Source organism: Lithobates pipiens, unplaced genomic scaffold, assembly GCF_037356315.1.
Source record: "Lithobates pipiens isolate NorthernLeopardFrog02 unplaced genomic scaffold, aLitPip1_a1.2 Scaffold_18, whole genome shotgun sequence".
Lineage (NCBI taxonomy): Eukaryota > Metazoa > Chordata > Amphibia > Anura > Ranidae > Lithobates > Lithobates pipiens.
Genome location: NW_027507758.1, coordinates 643,677,876 through 643,696,660, shown reverse-complemented (window position 1 = coordinate 643,696,660; position 18,785 = coordinate 643,677,876). Strand labels below are relative to the sequence as shown.

General features: G+C 45.7%; 2 protein-coding genes across 2 annotated transcripts in view; one reads left to right on the top strand and one right to left on the bottom strand.

Annotated features, from left to right (window-relative positions):
- The window catches only part of LOC143989882 (uncharacterized), a 99,534-nt gene that overhangs the window by 15,689 nt on the left and 65,060 nt on the right, over positions 1 to 18,785 (top strand). The window lies entirely within an intron of this gene.
- Positions 16,609 to 18,785, bottom strand: part of LOC143986909 (uncharacterized) — a 130,011-nt gene continuing 127,834 nt past the window's right edge. Inside the window, exon 16 of the mRNA XM_077485317.1 lies at positions 16,609 to 18,157. Coding sequence (XP_077341443.1) covers positions 17,215 to 18,157 — 943 coding nt within the window. The 3' untranslated portion in view covers positions 16,609 to 17,214. The remainder of the gene's footprint in view (positions 18,158 to 18,785) is intronic.

Genomic DNA, 18,785 nt, shown 5'->3' with positions numbered 1-18,785 from the left:
CAGGCCATCAGAGTACCCGAGTACCTGTCACCAGGCCATCAGAGTACTCAAGTACCTGTCACCAGCCCATCAGAGTACCAGAGTACCTATCTGCAGCCCATCAGAGTACCCGAGTACCTATTTGCAGCCCATGCCTCATAGAATATACGTTGGGGTGTTTGCTTTCCAAAATGGGGTCATTTTGTGGGTAATTCCATTGTTCTGATGCTCCAGGACCTTCAAAAGTGTGATAGGTAGTGATGGACGAACTTCCGACGGGACGAGTTTGCGAAACCGACCGTTCGCGGCGGGCCCCATTGACTTCAATGGGAGGCGAACTTCGCAAACCTTTAGGTCAAATTTGCAGCCACAAGATGATTATTAGCTGGGCAAACATAGTCCCACCACATGGCCAATGACATAACACATGTATGAGGTGAATTTGGGATCGATAACTACAAGCATTCTTTTTTTATATGGGAAATTGTTGTGACAATTCAGGACTGTGGAGCGCATGAAGGCAATGGAGGAGAGGGAAGGTCAGGGACCAGGGTAGGCAAAGAAGAGGGTGCGGGAGATGATCACCAGCAGCGTGACATACAGCAATGACACCTGCACCGTGATAGAGTCATCTGACAAAAGCACCGTGATAGAGGGCACTGACATCAGCAGCGTGACATAAATCACTCACACCAGCACCGTGATATACAGCACTGACAGCAGCACCGTGATAGAGAGCACTGACATCAGAAGCGTGACATACAGCACTGACATCAGCACCGTGATATACAGCACTGACAGCAGCACAGTGATAGAGAGCACTGACATCAGAAGCGTGACATACCGCACTGACGTCAGCACCGTGATATACAGCACTGACAGCAGCACCGTGACAGAGAGCACTGACATCAGCAGCGTGACATTAAGCACTCACACCAGAACTGTAAGTAGCCCCAGGAGGAAGTCAGCACAGCACAGGGATGGTGTGATCCCCTCATAATAAGCAGGCCCAGGAGTAAGTCAGCACAGCACAGGGATGGTGTGATCCCCTCATAATAAGCAGGCCCAGGAGAAACTCAGCACAGCACAGGGATGGTGTGATCCCCTCATAATAAGAACCCCCAGGAGGAAGTCAGCACAGCACAGGGATGGTGTGAACCCCTCATAATAAGAACCCCCAGGAGTAAGTCAGCACAGCACAGGGATGGTGTGATCCCCTCATAATAAGCAGGCCCAGGAGAAACTCAGCACAGCACAGGGATGGTGTGATCCCCTCATAATAAGCAGGCCCAGGAGAAACTCAGCACAGCACAGGGATGGTGTGATCCCCTCATAATAAGAACCCCCAGGAGTAAGTCAGCACAGCATAGGGATGGTGTGATCCCCTCATAATAAGAACCCCCAGGTGAAAATCAGCACAGCACAGGGATGGTGTGATCCCCTCATAATAAGCAGGCCCAGGAGAAACTCAGCACAGCACAGGGATGGTGTGATCCCCTCATAATAAGAACCCCCAGGAGGAAGTCAGCACAGCACAGGGATGGTGTGATCCCCTCATAAGCAGCCCCAGTAGAAATATGACACCGCTCAACCTCTTCAAAGAGGAGGGTAGGGGCATATAGTACGGTGTGCTTTTTTGGGACAAGGAAGTGAGCCAAATGAAGAAAGAAGGTCTGTGTGCTTGATTAAAAAAATTGTTTATAGATATATACATAGTCTACTGGTCACATGTGTTCAATTCCTCCGAGATCCATGCCTCATTCATTTTTAGAAATGTGAGGTAGTTAACACTGTCGTGAGCTAGGCGAGTACGCTTATCGGTCAAGATCCCCCCTGCTGCGCTGAACGTCCTTTCGGACAGGACACTGGATGAGGGGCAAGCCAACAATTCGATTGCAAATTGGACAAGCTCTGACCAGAGGTCAAGCCTGCCCACCCAGTAGTTCAGGGGTTCATCACTCCTCAGAGAGTCCACATCGGCCGTTAACCCAATGTAGTCGGACACCTGATGGTCTAGGCGTTCCCTGATGCTGGATCCGGATGACACCTGTCGATGGGTCAGCTGAAAGAATGACCTCATATCCGAAGTCACCAACACATCTTCAAACCGGCCTCTTCTTGCAGGCGCTGTTGGATTGGTACCCGCAAATCCTTCTCTGGGAGTGGGAATTGCTCCTCTGCCAGCGCACGCAAAAGCAGAATGCAGCATTTCTCGAAGCAAGGCCTGGAAGTGCTGCATTCTGACAGCCCTCTGCGACGGCGGTAACATTTCTGCCATTTTGTGTTTGTACCGGGGGTCTAAGTACGTTGCCACCCAGTACTGGTCCTTGACCCTTATGCTTTTTATACGGGGGTCCCTATTAAAACACTGGAGCATGGAGGCCCCCATTTGCACTAAAGTGGAAGCGGTGTGGTGGCCTGGCTCCTGCTCATCATCCAGGATAATGTCGTCCTCTTCATTCTCCTCTCCCCATCCACGCACAACAGGGATCCCACCCAGAAAGGTTTAAAGCATGCTCTTCTTGCTCCTCCTCATCCGCCCCGGCACCATCCTCCTCTGACTCCTCTTCAGACTCCTGTTGTTGACTTGTCTCAGATAGAGTAGCCCCCCCTGGGAATTCATCCAGCATTGCGACTTCCTCATCTTCCCGCTCCTGCTCCTCCACAGCTTGATCAATGACACGACGCAATGCACGCTCCATAAAGAAGGCATAAGGTACCATGTCACTGATGGCACCATGGCTGCGACTGACCAGTTTGGTGATCTCCTCAAATGGCCGCAGAAGTCTGCATGCGTTGCGCATGAGCAGCCACTGGCGCGGTGAAAAAAACCCCAGCTCCCAGAACCGTTTCTGCCGCAGAGTTCATACAGGTAGATGTTAACTGCACGTTTCTGCTGGAGCAGCCTATCAAGCATATAGAAGGTTGCGTTCCATCGCGTCGGGCAATCACAAATAAGACGTCTGACCGGCAGATTGTGTCGCCACTGAATGTCAGCAAGGCGAGCCATGGCCGTGTAAGATCTTCTGAAATGGGCTGAGATTTTCCTTGCCTGCTGCAAGATGTCCTGGACCCCAGGGTATTTGACAAGGAATCGCTGCACGACCAAGTTTAAGACGTGTGCCATGCATGGCACGTGCGTGATTTTGCCCTGTTTCAATGCGCTAAGCAGATTGGCACCGTTGTCACACACCACTTTACCAACTGTCAAATTGAGCGGTGTTAGCCACTGATCTGCCTGTGAACGCAAAGCTGAAAGGAGTGCCGGGCCAGTGTGGCTCTTGGCTTCCAGGCACAACAGACGCAGCACGGCATGGCAACGTCTCACCTGGCATGTGGAATAGGTTCTGGGGAGCTTGGGCAGTGCAGCGGAAGAGACGCTAGCAGCAGAAAAGGAGGCAGCTGAGGAGGAGAGGGAGGAGGATGGAGGAGGAGGAGAAGAAGAGTCAGGCCTGCATGCAATCCTTGGCGGTAAAACCAAATCTACACGGGTGCCACGGGTTACATGCTTGACGGCCGTCAGAAGGTTCACCCAGTGGGCAGTAAAAGTGATATACCTTCCCTGCCCGTGTTTGCTAAACCACGTGTCTGTGGTCAGATGTATCTTGGCACCGACACTGTGTGCCAGAGATACATTCACTTGCCGCTGAACACGGCCATATAGCTCTGGGATGCCCTTCTCAGAGAAATACTTCCTTCCTGGGACCTTCCATTGTGGTGTTCCAATGGCCACAAATTTGCAAAAGGCCTCCGAGTCCACCAGTTTATATGACAGTAGTTGGCGGGCTATGAGTTCTGACAAGCCAGCCGTCAATCGTTGGGCAAGAGGGTTATCCGGCGTCATCATTTTTTTACACTCGAACATTAGGCCCACGGAAGCCTGCCTTTTTGCAGAAAAATGTGAGCTTGGCGTGATGGAAGGTGGAGTGGAGGACAATTGTGAGGAGAGAGGAGAAGGAGAAGTAGAAGACGAGGCTGGACGGTGAGAGCCTGCAGTGTGGCTTTGTGTGTTCCGTTGCTCCCACTCGGCTCAGTGATGGCTGCCCATGTGCCTTCTTAAGGTGGTCGTCCCTAGGTGAGTGTTGGGCTTACCGCGACTAATGCGTTGACTGCAAAGATTGCAGATGGCAACGCTATTGTCAGCAGCGGACACGTTAAAAAAAGCCCACACTGCGGAGCCATGTGCCGGTGTCCTGGGAGCGCCAGATATGACCGTACATGGTCGATGACTCGCTCCTGATACATTTGCAGTCTGCTTTGTCCCTCCTGTGCAATGTAAGTTATTCCTGCTTCTCCTCCCTATCTGCTGGTCCATATCTCCCTCTGAACTCCCCTCCTCTTCCTCTCTTGTGGGCACCCACGTGACATCACTAGACACGTCATCATCAACGTCACCTTCCCCACCGCTATAAGTAGAGATCTCAGAGTAAGCAGCAACACCGGGGACCAACCTCCGCCTTGGGCTGATCTGGGTACTGTCGTCAGACTGCTGAGTAGCGGTTGTTGCTACCTCCTCTTCCTGATCCAATACCAAGAGTGGCTGCGCATCAGAAATGTCCTCTTGATATGGATCGGAAAATAATTCCTGTGACTCAAGCGGAAGGTATGTGGTGGTGGTGGTGGGGGTGTTGTTGGTGGTAGTGTCTTTGGGGGTGCACATAGCAGAGAGTGAAGAAGAGGGTGCAGATCGAGAGGATGAGGAGGGTGCAGAAGAGTAAGGCTGAGTGAGCCACTCAACCAAGTCTGGTGCTTCCTTTAAAGTAATTGAACGCACCTTCTGCAACTTCCCACTTTGGCTCAAGGCTGGTGCTCCTGCCCTACCCCTACCACCCCTGCGGAAGGGCCTGCCTCTTCCTCTGCCTGTCATTTTTTAAATCACCCTGTGACAAAACTCTTAGTCCCTATACTGATAAAGGACTGCTGCAGTATAGGGCAGCGGTCAGCAGTGGTGCACCTCAACCCTATCTATTGTGGACCGATAGCGGTCCTTACAGAACAGTAGACTGTACCGCACTCAACCCTATGTACTGTAGCACCCTACACAGACCAAGTTACCAGTCCTGATAAAGAGCTTTGTGGACCAAGTAGGTTGTGTGTGACTGATTAGCAGACTGTACGTCAGTCCCTATACTGCTGAAGGACTGCTGCAGTATAGGGCAGCGGTCAGCAGTGGTGCACCTCAACCCTATCTATTGTGGACCGATAGCGGCCCTTACAGAACAGCAGACTGTACCTCACTCAACCCTATTTACTGTAGCACCCTTCACCAAGTTACCAGTCCTTATAAGGACCTTTGTGGACCAAGTAGGTTGTGTGTGACTGATTAGCAGACTGTACGTCAGTCCCTATACTGCTGAAGGACTGCTGCAGTATAGGGCAGCGGTCAGCAGTGGTGCACCTCAACCCTATCTATTGTGGACCGATAGCGGTCCTTACAGAACACCAGACTGTACCGCACTCAACCCTATGTACTGTAGCACCCTTCACCAAGTTACCAGTCCTTATAAGGACCTTTGTGGAACAAGTAGGTTGTGTGTGACTGATTAGCAGACTGTATGTCAGTCCCTATACTGCTGAAGGACTGCTGCAGTATAGGGCAGCGGTCAGCAGTGGTGCACCTCAACCCTATCTATTGTGGACCGATAGCGGTCCTTACAGAACAGCAGACTGTACCGCACTCAACCCTATGTACTGTAGCACCCTACACAGACCAAGTTACCAGTCCTGATAAAGAGCTTTGTGTAACAAGTGAGTTGTGACTGATTAGCAGACTGCAGCAGAAGGGCAGCAGTCAAGTATAATATTCTTTCTATATTTGGAAGAAAGAATATTATACGTGTACAAGCCTATTACCATACCACTGATACCAGTCCTGAAAACAACCTTTGTGGAACTAATAGTAACAGCAACTGTTTAAACTGACCCTCACTGCCTGACACACTGCTTCCTTCCTTTCCCTATACAAACTGGCAAAACAGAGGAGACTGGAACAATTACTGGTTACTGGAATAGCTCTTTTGTGGACCTGATAGTAACAGCTAATGATGATGATGATGATGATGACGACTAATCTGGCTGTCCCTAAAATAGCAGCAGACACAGCGCTCTGTCCCTTTCTCTAAACTGACAAAAGACACTCAGGCTGCTGCAACAATCAGTAGCACAGCAAACCTATATACACCTAACACCTATACCAGTCCTGAAAAGAACTTTTGTGTACCAAATAGCTAGTGGTTTATCTGTCCCTGCTCCAAACAGCAACCTTTCCCTATAGTGACAGAAGAAAGAATGTAAAATGGCCGCCGGATCGGATGTATTTATAAGTTAGGGGGAATGTCCAAGTGTCCATGTGCTGTCATGTCTCAATTGGCTGTCCTGTACCCCATGATGGATGTGTCATCATAGCTCAAAGTTCTTTTACACATTAAACACGTAAGTCCGCCGGGCAAACAACGCCAATAGTCCGCGAAACGAGCGGACCGCGAACGACCGAAATTCGCAGCGAAACGACCGCCGGGCGAACCGTTCGGCCATCACTACTAATAACTATATTCTCCAAAATGAAAATTACTCCACAACACTCCAACAACACCTTACTGAATTCTTTTCAATTAATTTGACATCTATATCTGACCCAATGATATTATGGAAATGCTCATAAAGCTGTTATGAGAGGGGTGTTTATGCAATTAGGTTATAAAGCTAAAAGAAAGAGAACTCAGAGAATGGATGAACTTACTAAGGAGATAGCAAAAGCTGAGGAACACAATAGAAATGATCCTTCTCCTTTCATTAAAACACAAATTTTCCAGTTACGTAATGAATTAAGAACCCTACTTCTAGAGACACATGAGAAATCCTATAAAAAATTCCGAGCTACCACTTATGCAACAGGGAACAAAGCGGGGAAAACAATGGCATTACGCATTAAAGGTTATCGATCTAAGACTAAAATCCCATTCCTCTACCATCCTCACACTAATGAAAAATTGCTTAAGCCTTCTTCAATAGCTGAAGCATTTAGCTCATATTATAATGATTTATATAACATTAAGAACGATGGTGATACCCATCAACCTTCTCAGGAGGAGATTGACACCTTTTTGGAGAGTGTCAATCTTCCATCTATTTCCTAACAAAAATTAGAATTTCTCAATTCTCCCTTTACTATTCCTGAAATTCTACAAACTATCCGTATTCTTCCTAACTTGAAATCACCTGGTCCAGATGGCTTTACGGGGGAATATTAAAAAAAAATTCAAAGTACTCTAGCACCTATACTATGTGACATTTATAATTTAGCAGCCAATTCTTCATCATTTCCCAATGAAATGCTGAATGCTCTTGTTGTAACTCTTCCAAAACCAGATAAGGAACCATCTTCACCTAAAAATTTTAGACCAATTTCCTTACTCAATTTAGATGTTAAAATATATGCGAAACTTATAGCCAAAAGAATAGATCGTTTGTCACCCTCTCTTATCCATAGAGATCAGTCGGGTTTCACCAAAGGAAGACAAGCATCGGATGCTACTAGAAGAATGATAAATATAATACACCATATAGAATTGCCATCCCTGTTTCTGTCGCTTGATGCTGAAAAAGCGTTTGATAGAGTTCATTGGGGATACCTGTCATCAGTTCTGACTAAATTTGGCTTAACAGGTCAAATCAACAACGCAATATTAGCCCTGTACTCTGTCCCCTCGGCTCGAGTGTATACTACGGATTCTTTATCACCTCCATTCCCAATAACAAAAGGTACACGACAAGGATGCCCCTTATCCCCCCTAGCTGAGAGTATTAGGTCCAACAAAAAAATTCTAGGAGTTACCATTGCTGAACAAGAACATAAAATCAACCTTTTTGCAGATGATGTTGTTCTTATGATTACTGATCCTGTGAAATCCTTACCGGAAATTCAGGAAACACTAAATATGTTCAGCAAAGTTTCTTATTACAGGCAAATAAATCTTGTATATTGATCTTGTGGATAGATGAAAATACTACTAAACATCTTAAATTAAAATTCCCTTATACATGGACTGAAAGTACAATTAAATATTTGTGTATTCAATTATCAAATTCATGTAAAACACTGTTCCAATATAATTATATTCCACTTCGTAATGCATTACAAGAAAATCTCACTAAACTAGCATCCCATGAATTTTCATGGATGGGACATTTGGCAGCATTTAAAATGCTTCACCTTCCACAAATGTTATACTTTTTTAGAACTCTCCCGATTCCAATTCTGTTAAAATTTTTCAAATCCCTTCAGACTCTGTTTTCTAGATTCATCTGACAGGGTAAAAAATCTAGATGTGCTCATTCAAACTTAGTGAAGAAACAGGATATGTGTATTTTCAAGATTATTATTTAGCCTCGGTTCTCACACAGTCTAAGGAATGGTTTCTATCTCCTCCATCTACAATTTGGGGGAAGATGGAAACTGCTAAGATCCCAGGAAATAATCAATATGGATTCCTTCCATGGCACTTGGAGCCAAGATACCTTCTTGCATCTCCCCAACAATATTAGCAACACTTAAATCCTGGGCTCAATTTCTGCACCTAACTTCCTCACACCCTCTTCCTACCAAAGTCCAAATTCCGCTAAATACTCTACATAATTTCATGAAGACAACCTCATTTACACCATGGATAGAGAAGGGAATTAAAATATCTATCTGATCTATTTGATAATGGGGTGATCAAACCATTTCCTACACTTCAAAAGAAATTTCAATTGTCAAATTCAGATTTATTCCTCTACATCCGAACTAAGAATTGCATTTCCAACCTCCCATCATGGACCTATAATGTTCCCCAATCGGCTTGGTCCTTCCTTAAGATCCCCATACATCATCAAAAAGGGATCTCTCTGGGGGGCGTGGCCTAGGTGGTCATGTGAGCGGACTTCTCCCGCTACAATCCTGCTCCATCCTGGGTTAATCCCGCACTAATTGCCGACCGAAAGACACCGACTGCACCGGAGGACCCCCCCGCTTCCCTGGCAGGTGATATCGGCGGATGGGCAAACGCAAAAGGCAGCCGCTGGCGCGAATGTCTGCGCACACACGCTCGGGCCAAGATGGCCGCGGGACCACCACCGCGGCGCTCTGTGATTCTCCGGCCTCCACGCCGGATCTCTTTGGGGAATCCTCTCCGCCGTCCTCCCCGGGACATCTGGACCCCCCGATCCTGGAGTCACAGATCTCGGAGGGAGAGGAGGCGGAGGGGAGAGGCCGGGACCCGACGCTTGCCGATGTGCTGCACACCATTAAGGTAAACCATGCGGCTCTAATGGGGACTGTGGCTGAAATTAGAAGTGACTTTACATTGCTGAGACAGGATGTTCAGAAAATACGTGGAAGGGTGGATGAGACTGAGAAACGTATTAGTGACTTGGAGGATGCAGTTGACCCTATATGGCCTAAACTCAATACAGCGGGGGGTAAAATTGCCTCCCTTGAAAACAAGATGGACGACCTCGAGAACCGCCTCAGACGTAACAACCTGAGGCTGGTGGGTCTTCCTGAGCGGGTAGAGGGGTCTGACCCAGTGGCCTTTTTGGAAAGTTGGCTTGAGCAGGAGTTTGGCCGTGACACCCTGTCCCCCTGCTTTGTGATAGAACGGGCTCACAGAGTCCCGGGCAGACCTCTCCCCGCGGGCAATCCGCCACGTACCATGGTTATTAGGTTGCTGAACTACAGAGACAGAGATGCTATACTGCGGGCGGCCAGAGTGAAAGGCAGCTTGAAGATCAATAATGCTGCTGTGTCACTGTATCCAGATTATTCTGTGGCTGTTTGCAACCAACGGGCGCAATTCCAGTCTGTTAAACAAAAGCTGAGAGAACACGCAGTGAAGTATTCTATGATATTCCCGGCTACCCTACGCATTGTCTATCAGGAGAAGGTTCTTTTCTTCCAGTCACCCAAGAACGTCCTTGCATGGTGGGAATCCTTACCCCAACCCCCTCAAGATCCTGCCTGAAGGATAATGGCCTGGATGGTTATCATTCTATTTTCTTCTTTGCCCCCCTTTTTTCTTTTTTGCAACTGCCTTCGGTCAGGGAGGCGGGTCTCTGCTGCTCTTATTGCTGCTCTTATTGAAACATGTTGGGACTAACAAGATTTATTTTTTTTATGTTGCGGGACTCTTTTTCTCCTCCATTTTTTGGATGAGTACCTGGGAGCTGCTCCAGGCAGAACGATCTTGAGCCACATTGTGGTGAAGTTAACTAGTTGCGGATAATTGCATGGCTATCAGGCCATGCGCCCCACGCATGGCCCCAGTTTTGGGTACAAGCCCGCTCCATTTCCGTGGGAGCAGGGCAGGGTTGTTGCTGCTAATTGGCAGCTCTTTATTTGTTGTATGGGTGAGGAGTGTGTGGTGTGTGGATGGATGGGAGTATGTATGTGTCACCTTGTCCCCCTGGAGGTACTGTGGCTCTGGCTGTCTGGTGAGGGACTGTTTTGGGGTTCCTGGGCGGGCTGCACCCGCTTGTTCACGTTTTTTACACTATTTCCAACCCTCACATGGCTGAGGTAAACATATGCTCCTGGAATGTTCGGGGGCTGAATTCTAAATTTAAATGTGCATTGGTGTTTGAGCAGATTAAACGAATGCACCCGCATATTCTTTGTCTGCAGGAGACTCATCTGGTGGGCTCAAAAATCCTTGCGTTAAAAAAGTGTTGGGTGGCTCACAACTTTCATTCCACTTACTCCAACTATGCTCGTGGGGTGGCCATCTTAATACGCAAAGGGCTACAGTTTGAGTGCCATCAGGTGGTCTCGGACCCCGGGGGTCAATTTTTAGTGTTACATGCCACGGTGCTAAGAACTCCTGTCATTCTGGTCACAATTTATGTTCCTCCGCAAGCCACGGCCACGGTATTCTCCGATTTGAGTACTAAGTTATCACTGTTACCTGTTTGCCCTACGTTTATTGTGGGGGATTTCAACTCGGTGATACAGCCTGATCTGGATCGGTTGAAACCCCATGGGAACAAATCAAGATTGTTTAGTAAATGGTGTGAGGCCTATGGATATGTTGATATTTGGCGTTGGAAATTCCCGGGGGTAAAGGTATTCTCCTGTCAATCCAAAACGTATGGCTCTCTGTCCAGACTAGACTATGCACTGGCCACCGGGAGTTTCCTGCCGGTCGTCAGGGCAATTAAATATATCTCTCAAACAGTTTCGGATCACTCACTACTGCAGGTTATCCTTTCCCTGGGGCACTGTCCTTCATTTAGGGTGTGGAAACTTAGCCCCTTGTGGGTGTCCACACCGGGGATACAAGAGGCCATTCCCTCAGATATGACAGACTACTGGTCCACGAACATTGGCACCATGGCAGCGGGTCCTACCTGGGATGCCTTTAAGGCGGTATTGCGCGGTTCGTACATATCTCGTATTAAGCATCATAGACGAGCGGGGAGGGCCCAACAACTGGATCTTGAACGTTCCCTTGAGGAGGCTAAACGTAGACATATACTCAACCCGACTGAGACTACTCGAGGTGAACTGACGAATGCCCACAAGCTGTTGCAGTTACATCTTGTAGACACGACTAAAATACAACAACTAAACCTGACAGCAAAACTACATGAACACGGGGGTAAGAATGGGAGGCTATTAGCCTTCCTTGCTCATACGGACTATCTGGATAGTTCCATCCCATCTCTGCCATACAACTGCCCAATGGTTCTACTACTGAAGACCCGGGGGCGATAAATCAGGAATTTACCTCATACTACAGCAAACTTTATGACGATCCAGTGCCCCCATCGGAGGCTACATTTCGGGGTTTTTTCTCGTCGTTGGTGTTTCCTGGACTGGAGGAGGCCCAGCGAGACCTCCTTGAGCAGGAGATTACTCTTGAGGAGGTGGAGGCAGGGATAGGTTCCCTACCGCCTTAGAAGATTCCCGACCTTGACGGTATCCCTTCGGCGTGGTACCAGACCTATACTGAACTGGTAGCCCCTAAGCTACTCCTCACGTACAGAGCGTCTTTGAGCATGGGATCTCTTCCTGACTCCATGAATGAAGCCCTGATAGTGGTCTTGCCCAAGCCGGGCAAGAACAAATTGCTATGTGAGTCCTACCGTCCTATCTCTCTCCTAAACCATGACGCAAAAATTTTGGCCAAAATATTGGCTCTTCGTTTGCAAAAAGTTATACTTACATTAATCTCGCCAGATCAGGCTGGGTTTATTGCCTGGACGTAGCACTTTTGACAATATACGCAGATTATATCTACATATCCATAGAGCATGTAGGGATAAACATAGTAGCTTGGTATTGTCCTTAGATGTGTTAAAGGCATTTGATACGGTGCGTTGGTCATTTTTGTGGGAGACAATGGCTAACATGGGCTTTGGCCCACTATTTACAAAATGGGTCCGCTTGCTATATGCTAAGCCGAGTGTGAGGGTGAGAACTAATAGAGATGTCTCATCACCATTTCGGTTGTTTAGGGGGACTAGACAAGGGTGTCCCCTGTCCCCGCTCCTGTTCGCCATCGCTATAGAGCCCCTGGCCCTGGCGGTGCGGCAGGCTTCGGGGATAGGGGGCATCCGAGTAGGATTACTGGAGGAAAAGATATCTTTGTATGCAGATGATGCCTTGATTTATTTAGATGGTAAGGAAGGCTCCTTCCATGGTCTCATGCGGGTGGTTGAGGAATTTGGGGATGTGTCTGGTCTGAGGGTAGGTTGGGATAAGTCGATAGCTTTTCCCATTGGCCCTCGCTGCTCCTATGATTACTTGAACGTGTCTAAACTTCAGACGTCCCAGTCATTCAAATATCTGGGCATTCAGATACATAACGAGCTCCCCAAATATGAAGCCTTGAATATTACCCCAATCACAAAACAGATGGTTGACAGACTTCAAGCATGGGCAACTCTCCCTCTCAACTTAATAGGTCATATTAACATCTTTAAAATGATATTCTTCCCAAAATTTTTATACTGTTTTCGAGCTGCCCCGGTCTATCTCCCAAAAAAGGTATTTATGAAAATAGAATCCAGTGTGTCCTCCTTTATCTGGCAAAACTCCCAACCGCGATTTGCCAAGACATCTTTGCAATCCTCTAAATCGAAAGGAGGCCTGGCCCACCCGAACCTAGGCAAGTATTTCCTTGCCTCCCAACTGACATATATATATGACTGGTTGCATTCCAACCCCCAGCCCCCCTCTGCCATTCTCATGTCAATCCTCCATGCCCTGTTTGACTCGGTTAATGACGTACTGCACAGGGCTCTACATTCTAAATGCTATAGATTTTCCACCATGGAGGTGGGTCTACTGGCCTGGAGAGAGGGAGAGAAACTACTTTCTATTTCTACCCCGGGCAGGTCACCACAAACACCGCTATGGGACAATACCAGTATACCTGAACTGCATGGGCACCCAGACTCCCAATGGTGGGCAAGGCTGCATGTTCTGCGCCTGTCCCATATCATCAAGGGAAATTAGCTTGAATCCTTTGACAACTTACGGAGTACCTTCTCAATAGATAATACATTTTTCTATAAGTATCTACTTCTTAGACATGCCATTCGGGCGCAGTTTGGTTCCTTGCACATAGAGCTTCAGGAGTCCCCTATGGAGGACCTGATGTCTTACCCGGATCTTACTAAACAGGTTACAACTTTTTACGATCACCTCTCCAGGGTAGGAGCGGACCCATTTTGCAATTCATTTGTGAAGTGGAAGTGTTTGATACCTGCCCTGGTAGAGGAGGGGTGAGAGGAAACTACTGAAACCTGCTTCCAGGATATTATCAGCACTTCCGACCAATATGTTCAGTTTAAGTTTATTCATCAGCTGTACTACACTCCGGCTAGACTGGCTAGAATGGGTTTGAGAACTGAGACCTTGTGTCCTAGATGTACTCACGATAATGCTGATCTATTTCATATGTTTTGGAGTTGTCCTGGACTAAATGTGTATTGGATGGACCTGTTCACATTCTTTGATGATCATCTTGCTCTCCCAGTGCCTCAAACCCCTGAGGTGGGGCTGCTGGGTATATTGAATGACTTTGTTCACAGGGCGTCAGAACGGACTCTTCTGCGTACCATTTTATTTTATGCACGTAAAGTGATCTTATTGCACTGGAAAGAAAATGTTCCTCCCAAAATTCAATCACTGTATGGTATTATTAATGGTGAACTCCCTAAATTTAAAATAGTGTATAAACACAGAGCTTGCTTGAAAAAGTTTCATAAGGTGTGGCAACCATGGTTGGATGTCTCTGGTTCATTCTGGGGGACGATCCTATCCTCGCAGGACCCCCTGGGGGGGCTGCGGGGGTAGGGCCGGAGGCTCGGGCTTTGTGGATGGTGGTTCCGGGTATGGGGGGGGGAACGAAACAGGGTGGTAATCTGCTACTGTATGACCTTATGTGGCAGCTATTTATGTTGAAATGATACTGCATAGGGGGACGGTGACAGATGTGAGTGTGATGGGTGTGTGTGCGCGAATGTTGGCATGTCTGTTGTTGTGTCTTTGTTTTGTTGGGGTTTTTCTGTGTTTTTGCATATAATGGTAGCAGTTTGGTTTACTCCAACGAGGTGTCTTTATCGATGCCTCTGTATTCACCTCTGGAGGGAGTCTCTTTGACTTGTGTACTGTTTGCCTTATATGCTGTATGTGTGTTCAAATTTTTTTTAAAATAAACACCTTTAAAAAAAAAAAAAAAAAAGGGATCTCTCTTTTCTATAATCTTCTTCAACAAAAAAGTGTGTTTATAAAGACTATCCCTTTAATTAGATGGGAAGAAGACTTAGGATACACCTATACAGTTGACCAATGGGAAAAAGCCTGTAACACCACATATAAAGCCACATGCTGCTCTACATTATGGGAAGTATCCATTAAATTAACTCAACGCTGGTATCTTACTCCTGAGAAAATATCTAAATTCAATGGCACATTTGATGACAAATGTTGGAGATTGTGCGGAAAAAAAGGTGATATGTTGCATACATTTTGGACATGCCCTAAACTTGGGAAGTATTGGGAACAAATCTTTCAAGTTATGTCTGAAATTACCAAAGCAGTCATTCCTCCAAATCCCTCACTGGCTCTATTATCCGTTGATCTTGATTGATATCCTATCCAGTTTAGAAATGTGTTTACACAAATTTTGCTGTCAGCCAGGATCAGTATAACGAGGAACAGGAAAAATCCTGATCCTACTTCCATAAAAGAAGTGATAGAATCGACTCAAACTCATTACATTTATGAATCAGTTCTAGCTCTTCGGCCTCACAAAACAGAACATACTCATAAAATATGTCAGCCATGGTTAAAATGGGCTAGTGCCCAAAACATTGCACGAGTTCTTTGTTCCTACATAACTTGAATTAAAAAAATCACTTACCCCGCTCTAATATTTTAATCTTTGTTTTGTATCTATTAAATGGCAGGTTACTATTACTGTCCCGAACACAGTTTAGCACCCATAGGGGTGTTCGGGAATATATTTAGGTTCATCATCTTTGAATTACTTGAATTGGCAGTATATAAATATATGAAGATAATATTTATATTACTTTTGTGTATTGTCTCCACAATGGATGTATTAATAACCTCCCGATCATTATCTTTATTATCCCTATTATAATTCAGATAATTAATATGGTTTTCTTTATATTATATTTTTTATTATTTTTGGATACTATTATCTATGTATCTAAATAATGTAACTAATGTTATTTAGTCATAATTTCTGTCATTTGTCTTGATAAAAATTTAAACTTTAATAAAAACTATTGATTAAAAAAAAAGATATGGTGGGTTTCCATGGATATGGTTCTCAACATGTTTTGCGGTCTTTATACCACTTCGTCAGGGGAATATCAGCAAGTAATTATTACAGTATTAAGCACTATGTATCAAAACAATTGAATTACATATATAAAACATTACATTCTATAGAAGAAATTAAACAAGGGGGAAAAAAGCGAGGGGAGATGTTGCTTCCCCAGTACCCAAAGCCTCAGCCGAGGTCAGAGCACCACCAAGGTTCCCCATCGACGGCTGCGGGGGGACGTGCAATCAATGGATGTGTATCTATATTAATTGGTTAATAAAGATGGAATAAGAAACTACAACCCAGCGACTGCAATAGAAAAGATGAAAAGGGGAAAGAAAAATGGGGGGGGGGGGTTTGGGGGGTTAGAAAGAGAAAAAGGAGGGAGGAGAGAGGGAAAGGGGAGGAAGGAAAACAAAGGGTCTGGTATATATTTTGGGGGACTCTATACAGTTTTTCATCCTTCCTGTTGGATGGGCTACAGAAAATGTGACATTTTACAAAAGGAAAAATTAATTGGTTTAAATTTACAGAAAATGACATTTCATTGCCGGCTTCTTTTTTTTAAGCAGCACAAAGACCCTCCAAAGACCCCCAAATACACAGAAGAACCTCAGGGGGGTCTGTGTGCTGCTTTGGTAACATTTCCTTTATAAATGTCACAACAACTGCACTCTTTTCTAATAAAATGTTTTTAGAATTACAAAAAAATGACCTCACAGCGGGAGGAATGAGTGCGACATTCATTTAACAATTTTTTTTTAAATATTTACAAAATCTACAAAATGGATGAAAAGTAATGACTCCATTTTTATTTTTCTCCTGCTATCAATGGCCGACACGGTACAACACTTCATCCATGTCTTTGGTGATCTCTGATCTCCTTATCAACTGTTTCTTCCATGATGAAGATCAGCCATGGAGTATATCTGAGGTGTATATCAGGGTGTGCTTCTTCCCCACATGAGAGCTGTGATGTCCAGCAACATTCATATAGAAGACATTTCCCACACTCAAGGCATTAATACACCTCGAGGGTTGTGTGGGATCCCTGATGTACAGGAAGACAGGACTTCATCTATGATGATAGCCTTATCAGCTGTCATGGTTTTACCTCTGATTTCACTGTGGTGTGCTTATACATGAACAGTATATATTTGTTTGTCATTCAGAACATAAGCTAACTGTGAGTAAGCGCTGTTTGTAGCGTGAAACGCGTTAGCTATTTTATTCAAAAATCCTTTTTTGTTCCCTTTTTGCTGTGACGTTTTGTTCAATGGAGTTTTGCACTTGCATTTTGAAGAAATAAAGGCATCTAATTTTTACACAATCCGGAGTGCGGCTATCCAGAGTTTCGTTCTGTTTCAAGACAGGACTTCAGTGAGGAGCAATTCCCTCACTCAGGACAGGAATACGGCTTCTCCCCCATGTGAGATCTCTGATGTCTGGAAAGACTGTACTTCTGTGAAAAACATTTCCCGCACTCAGGACAGGAATGTGGTTTCTCCCCTGTGTGAGATCTCTGATGTGTGAAAAGTTGGGACTGCTGTGAAAAAAATTTCCCACACTCAGGACAGGAATACGGCTTCTCTCCTGTGTGAGATCTCTGATGTCTGTAAAGATCGGACTTCCGTGAAAAACATTTCCCGCACTCAGGACAGGAATACGGCTTCTCCCCCGTGTGAGATCTCTGATGTGTGAAAAGTTGGGACTGCTGTGAAAAACATTTCCCGCACTCAGGACAGGAATACAGCTTCTCTCCTGTGTGAGATCTCTGATGTCTGTAAAGATCGGACTTCCGTGAAAAACATTTCCCACACTCAGGACAGGAAAACGGCTTCTCCCCCGTGTGAGATCTCTGATGTGTGGAAAGAGTGGACTTCACTGAAAAACATTTCCCACACTCAGGACAAGAAAACGGCTTTGCCCCGGTGTGAGATCTCTGATGTCTGTAAAGATAGGACTTCTGTGAAAAACATTTCCCGCACTCAGGACAGAAATGCGGCTTCTCCCCCGTGTGAGATCTCTGATGGTCGTAAAGACTGGACTTATGTGAAAAACATTTCCCACACTCAGGACAGGAATGTGGCTGCTGCCCCGTGTGAGATCTCTGATGTGTGGAAAGACTGGACGTCTGTGAAAAACATTTCCCGCACTCAGGACAGGAAAACGGCTTCTCTCCTGTGTGAGATCTCTGATGTGTGGAGAGAAAGGACTTCCTTGAAAAACATTTCCCACACTCTGGGCAGGAATATGGCTTCTCTCCTGTGTGAGATCTTATATGTACATTAAGTTTGGATTTATAATGGAAACACTTCCCGCACTCAGTACAGGAAAAGCTCTTCTCTGTTGGAAGGACGGCACCGTCCCTCACAGTCTGAGGTTCCTCAGGATAAGAGGAATACGATGGTCCATCTACACTGTGTGGTGCCGGATGGACATTTGAGGTAGTCGGGTTTTCTCCTGGACTATACTGTGTGATGTCCTCATCTTCTACTTTACAGTCTGGAGACAAAGTGAGACAATCCTCTGAGGTTTTCCTCATCTCCCGTCCATCTACTAAAATACAAATACAAAGATTATTACTAGACATCAGCTGATTGGTTCCTGCTGTTCTCCAATCAGATCATCAGATATAAAATGTCCAGCTGGTAGGAAATGGGTGTAACAAAAGAGAATACATATTATGTGTATATATAGCAGTGGGGGGAGGGGAGAGAGCAGATTTCAGGACTATGTAATGTACAACATATTATATAAGATACAACAGATGGGAGTATATAGTATCAGAATGATGTAATGTACAACATAGAGTATATAGTGCAGGGGTCAGGAGTGTGTAATGTAGAATATAAAGTATACAGTGTAAGGGTCAGGACTCATAATATTGGTATTCAGTAATCAGTGGAAGATGAAATGATTACATGAGACAAGTTGCAGAGGTCCCACACCGCTGCCTCCCATCTC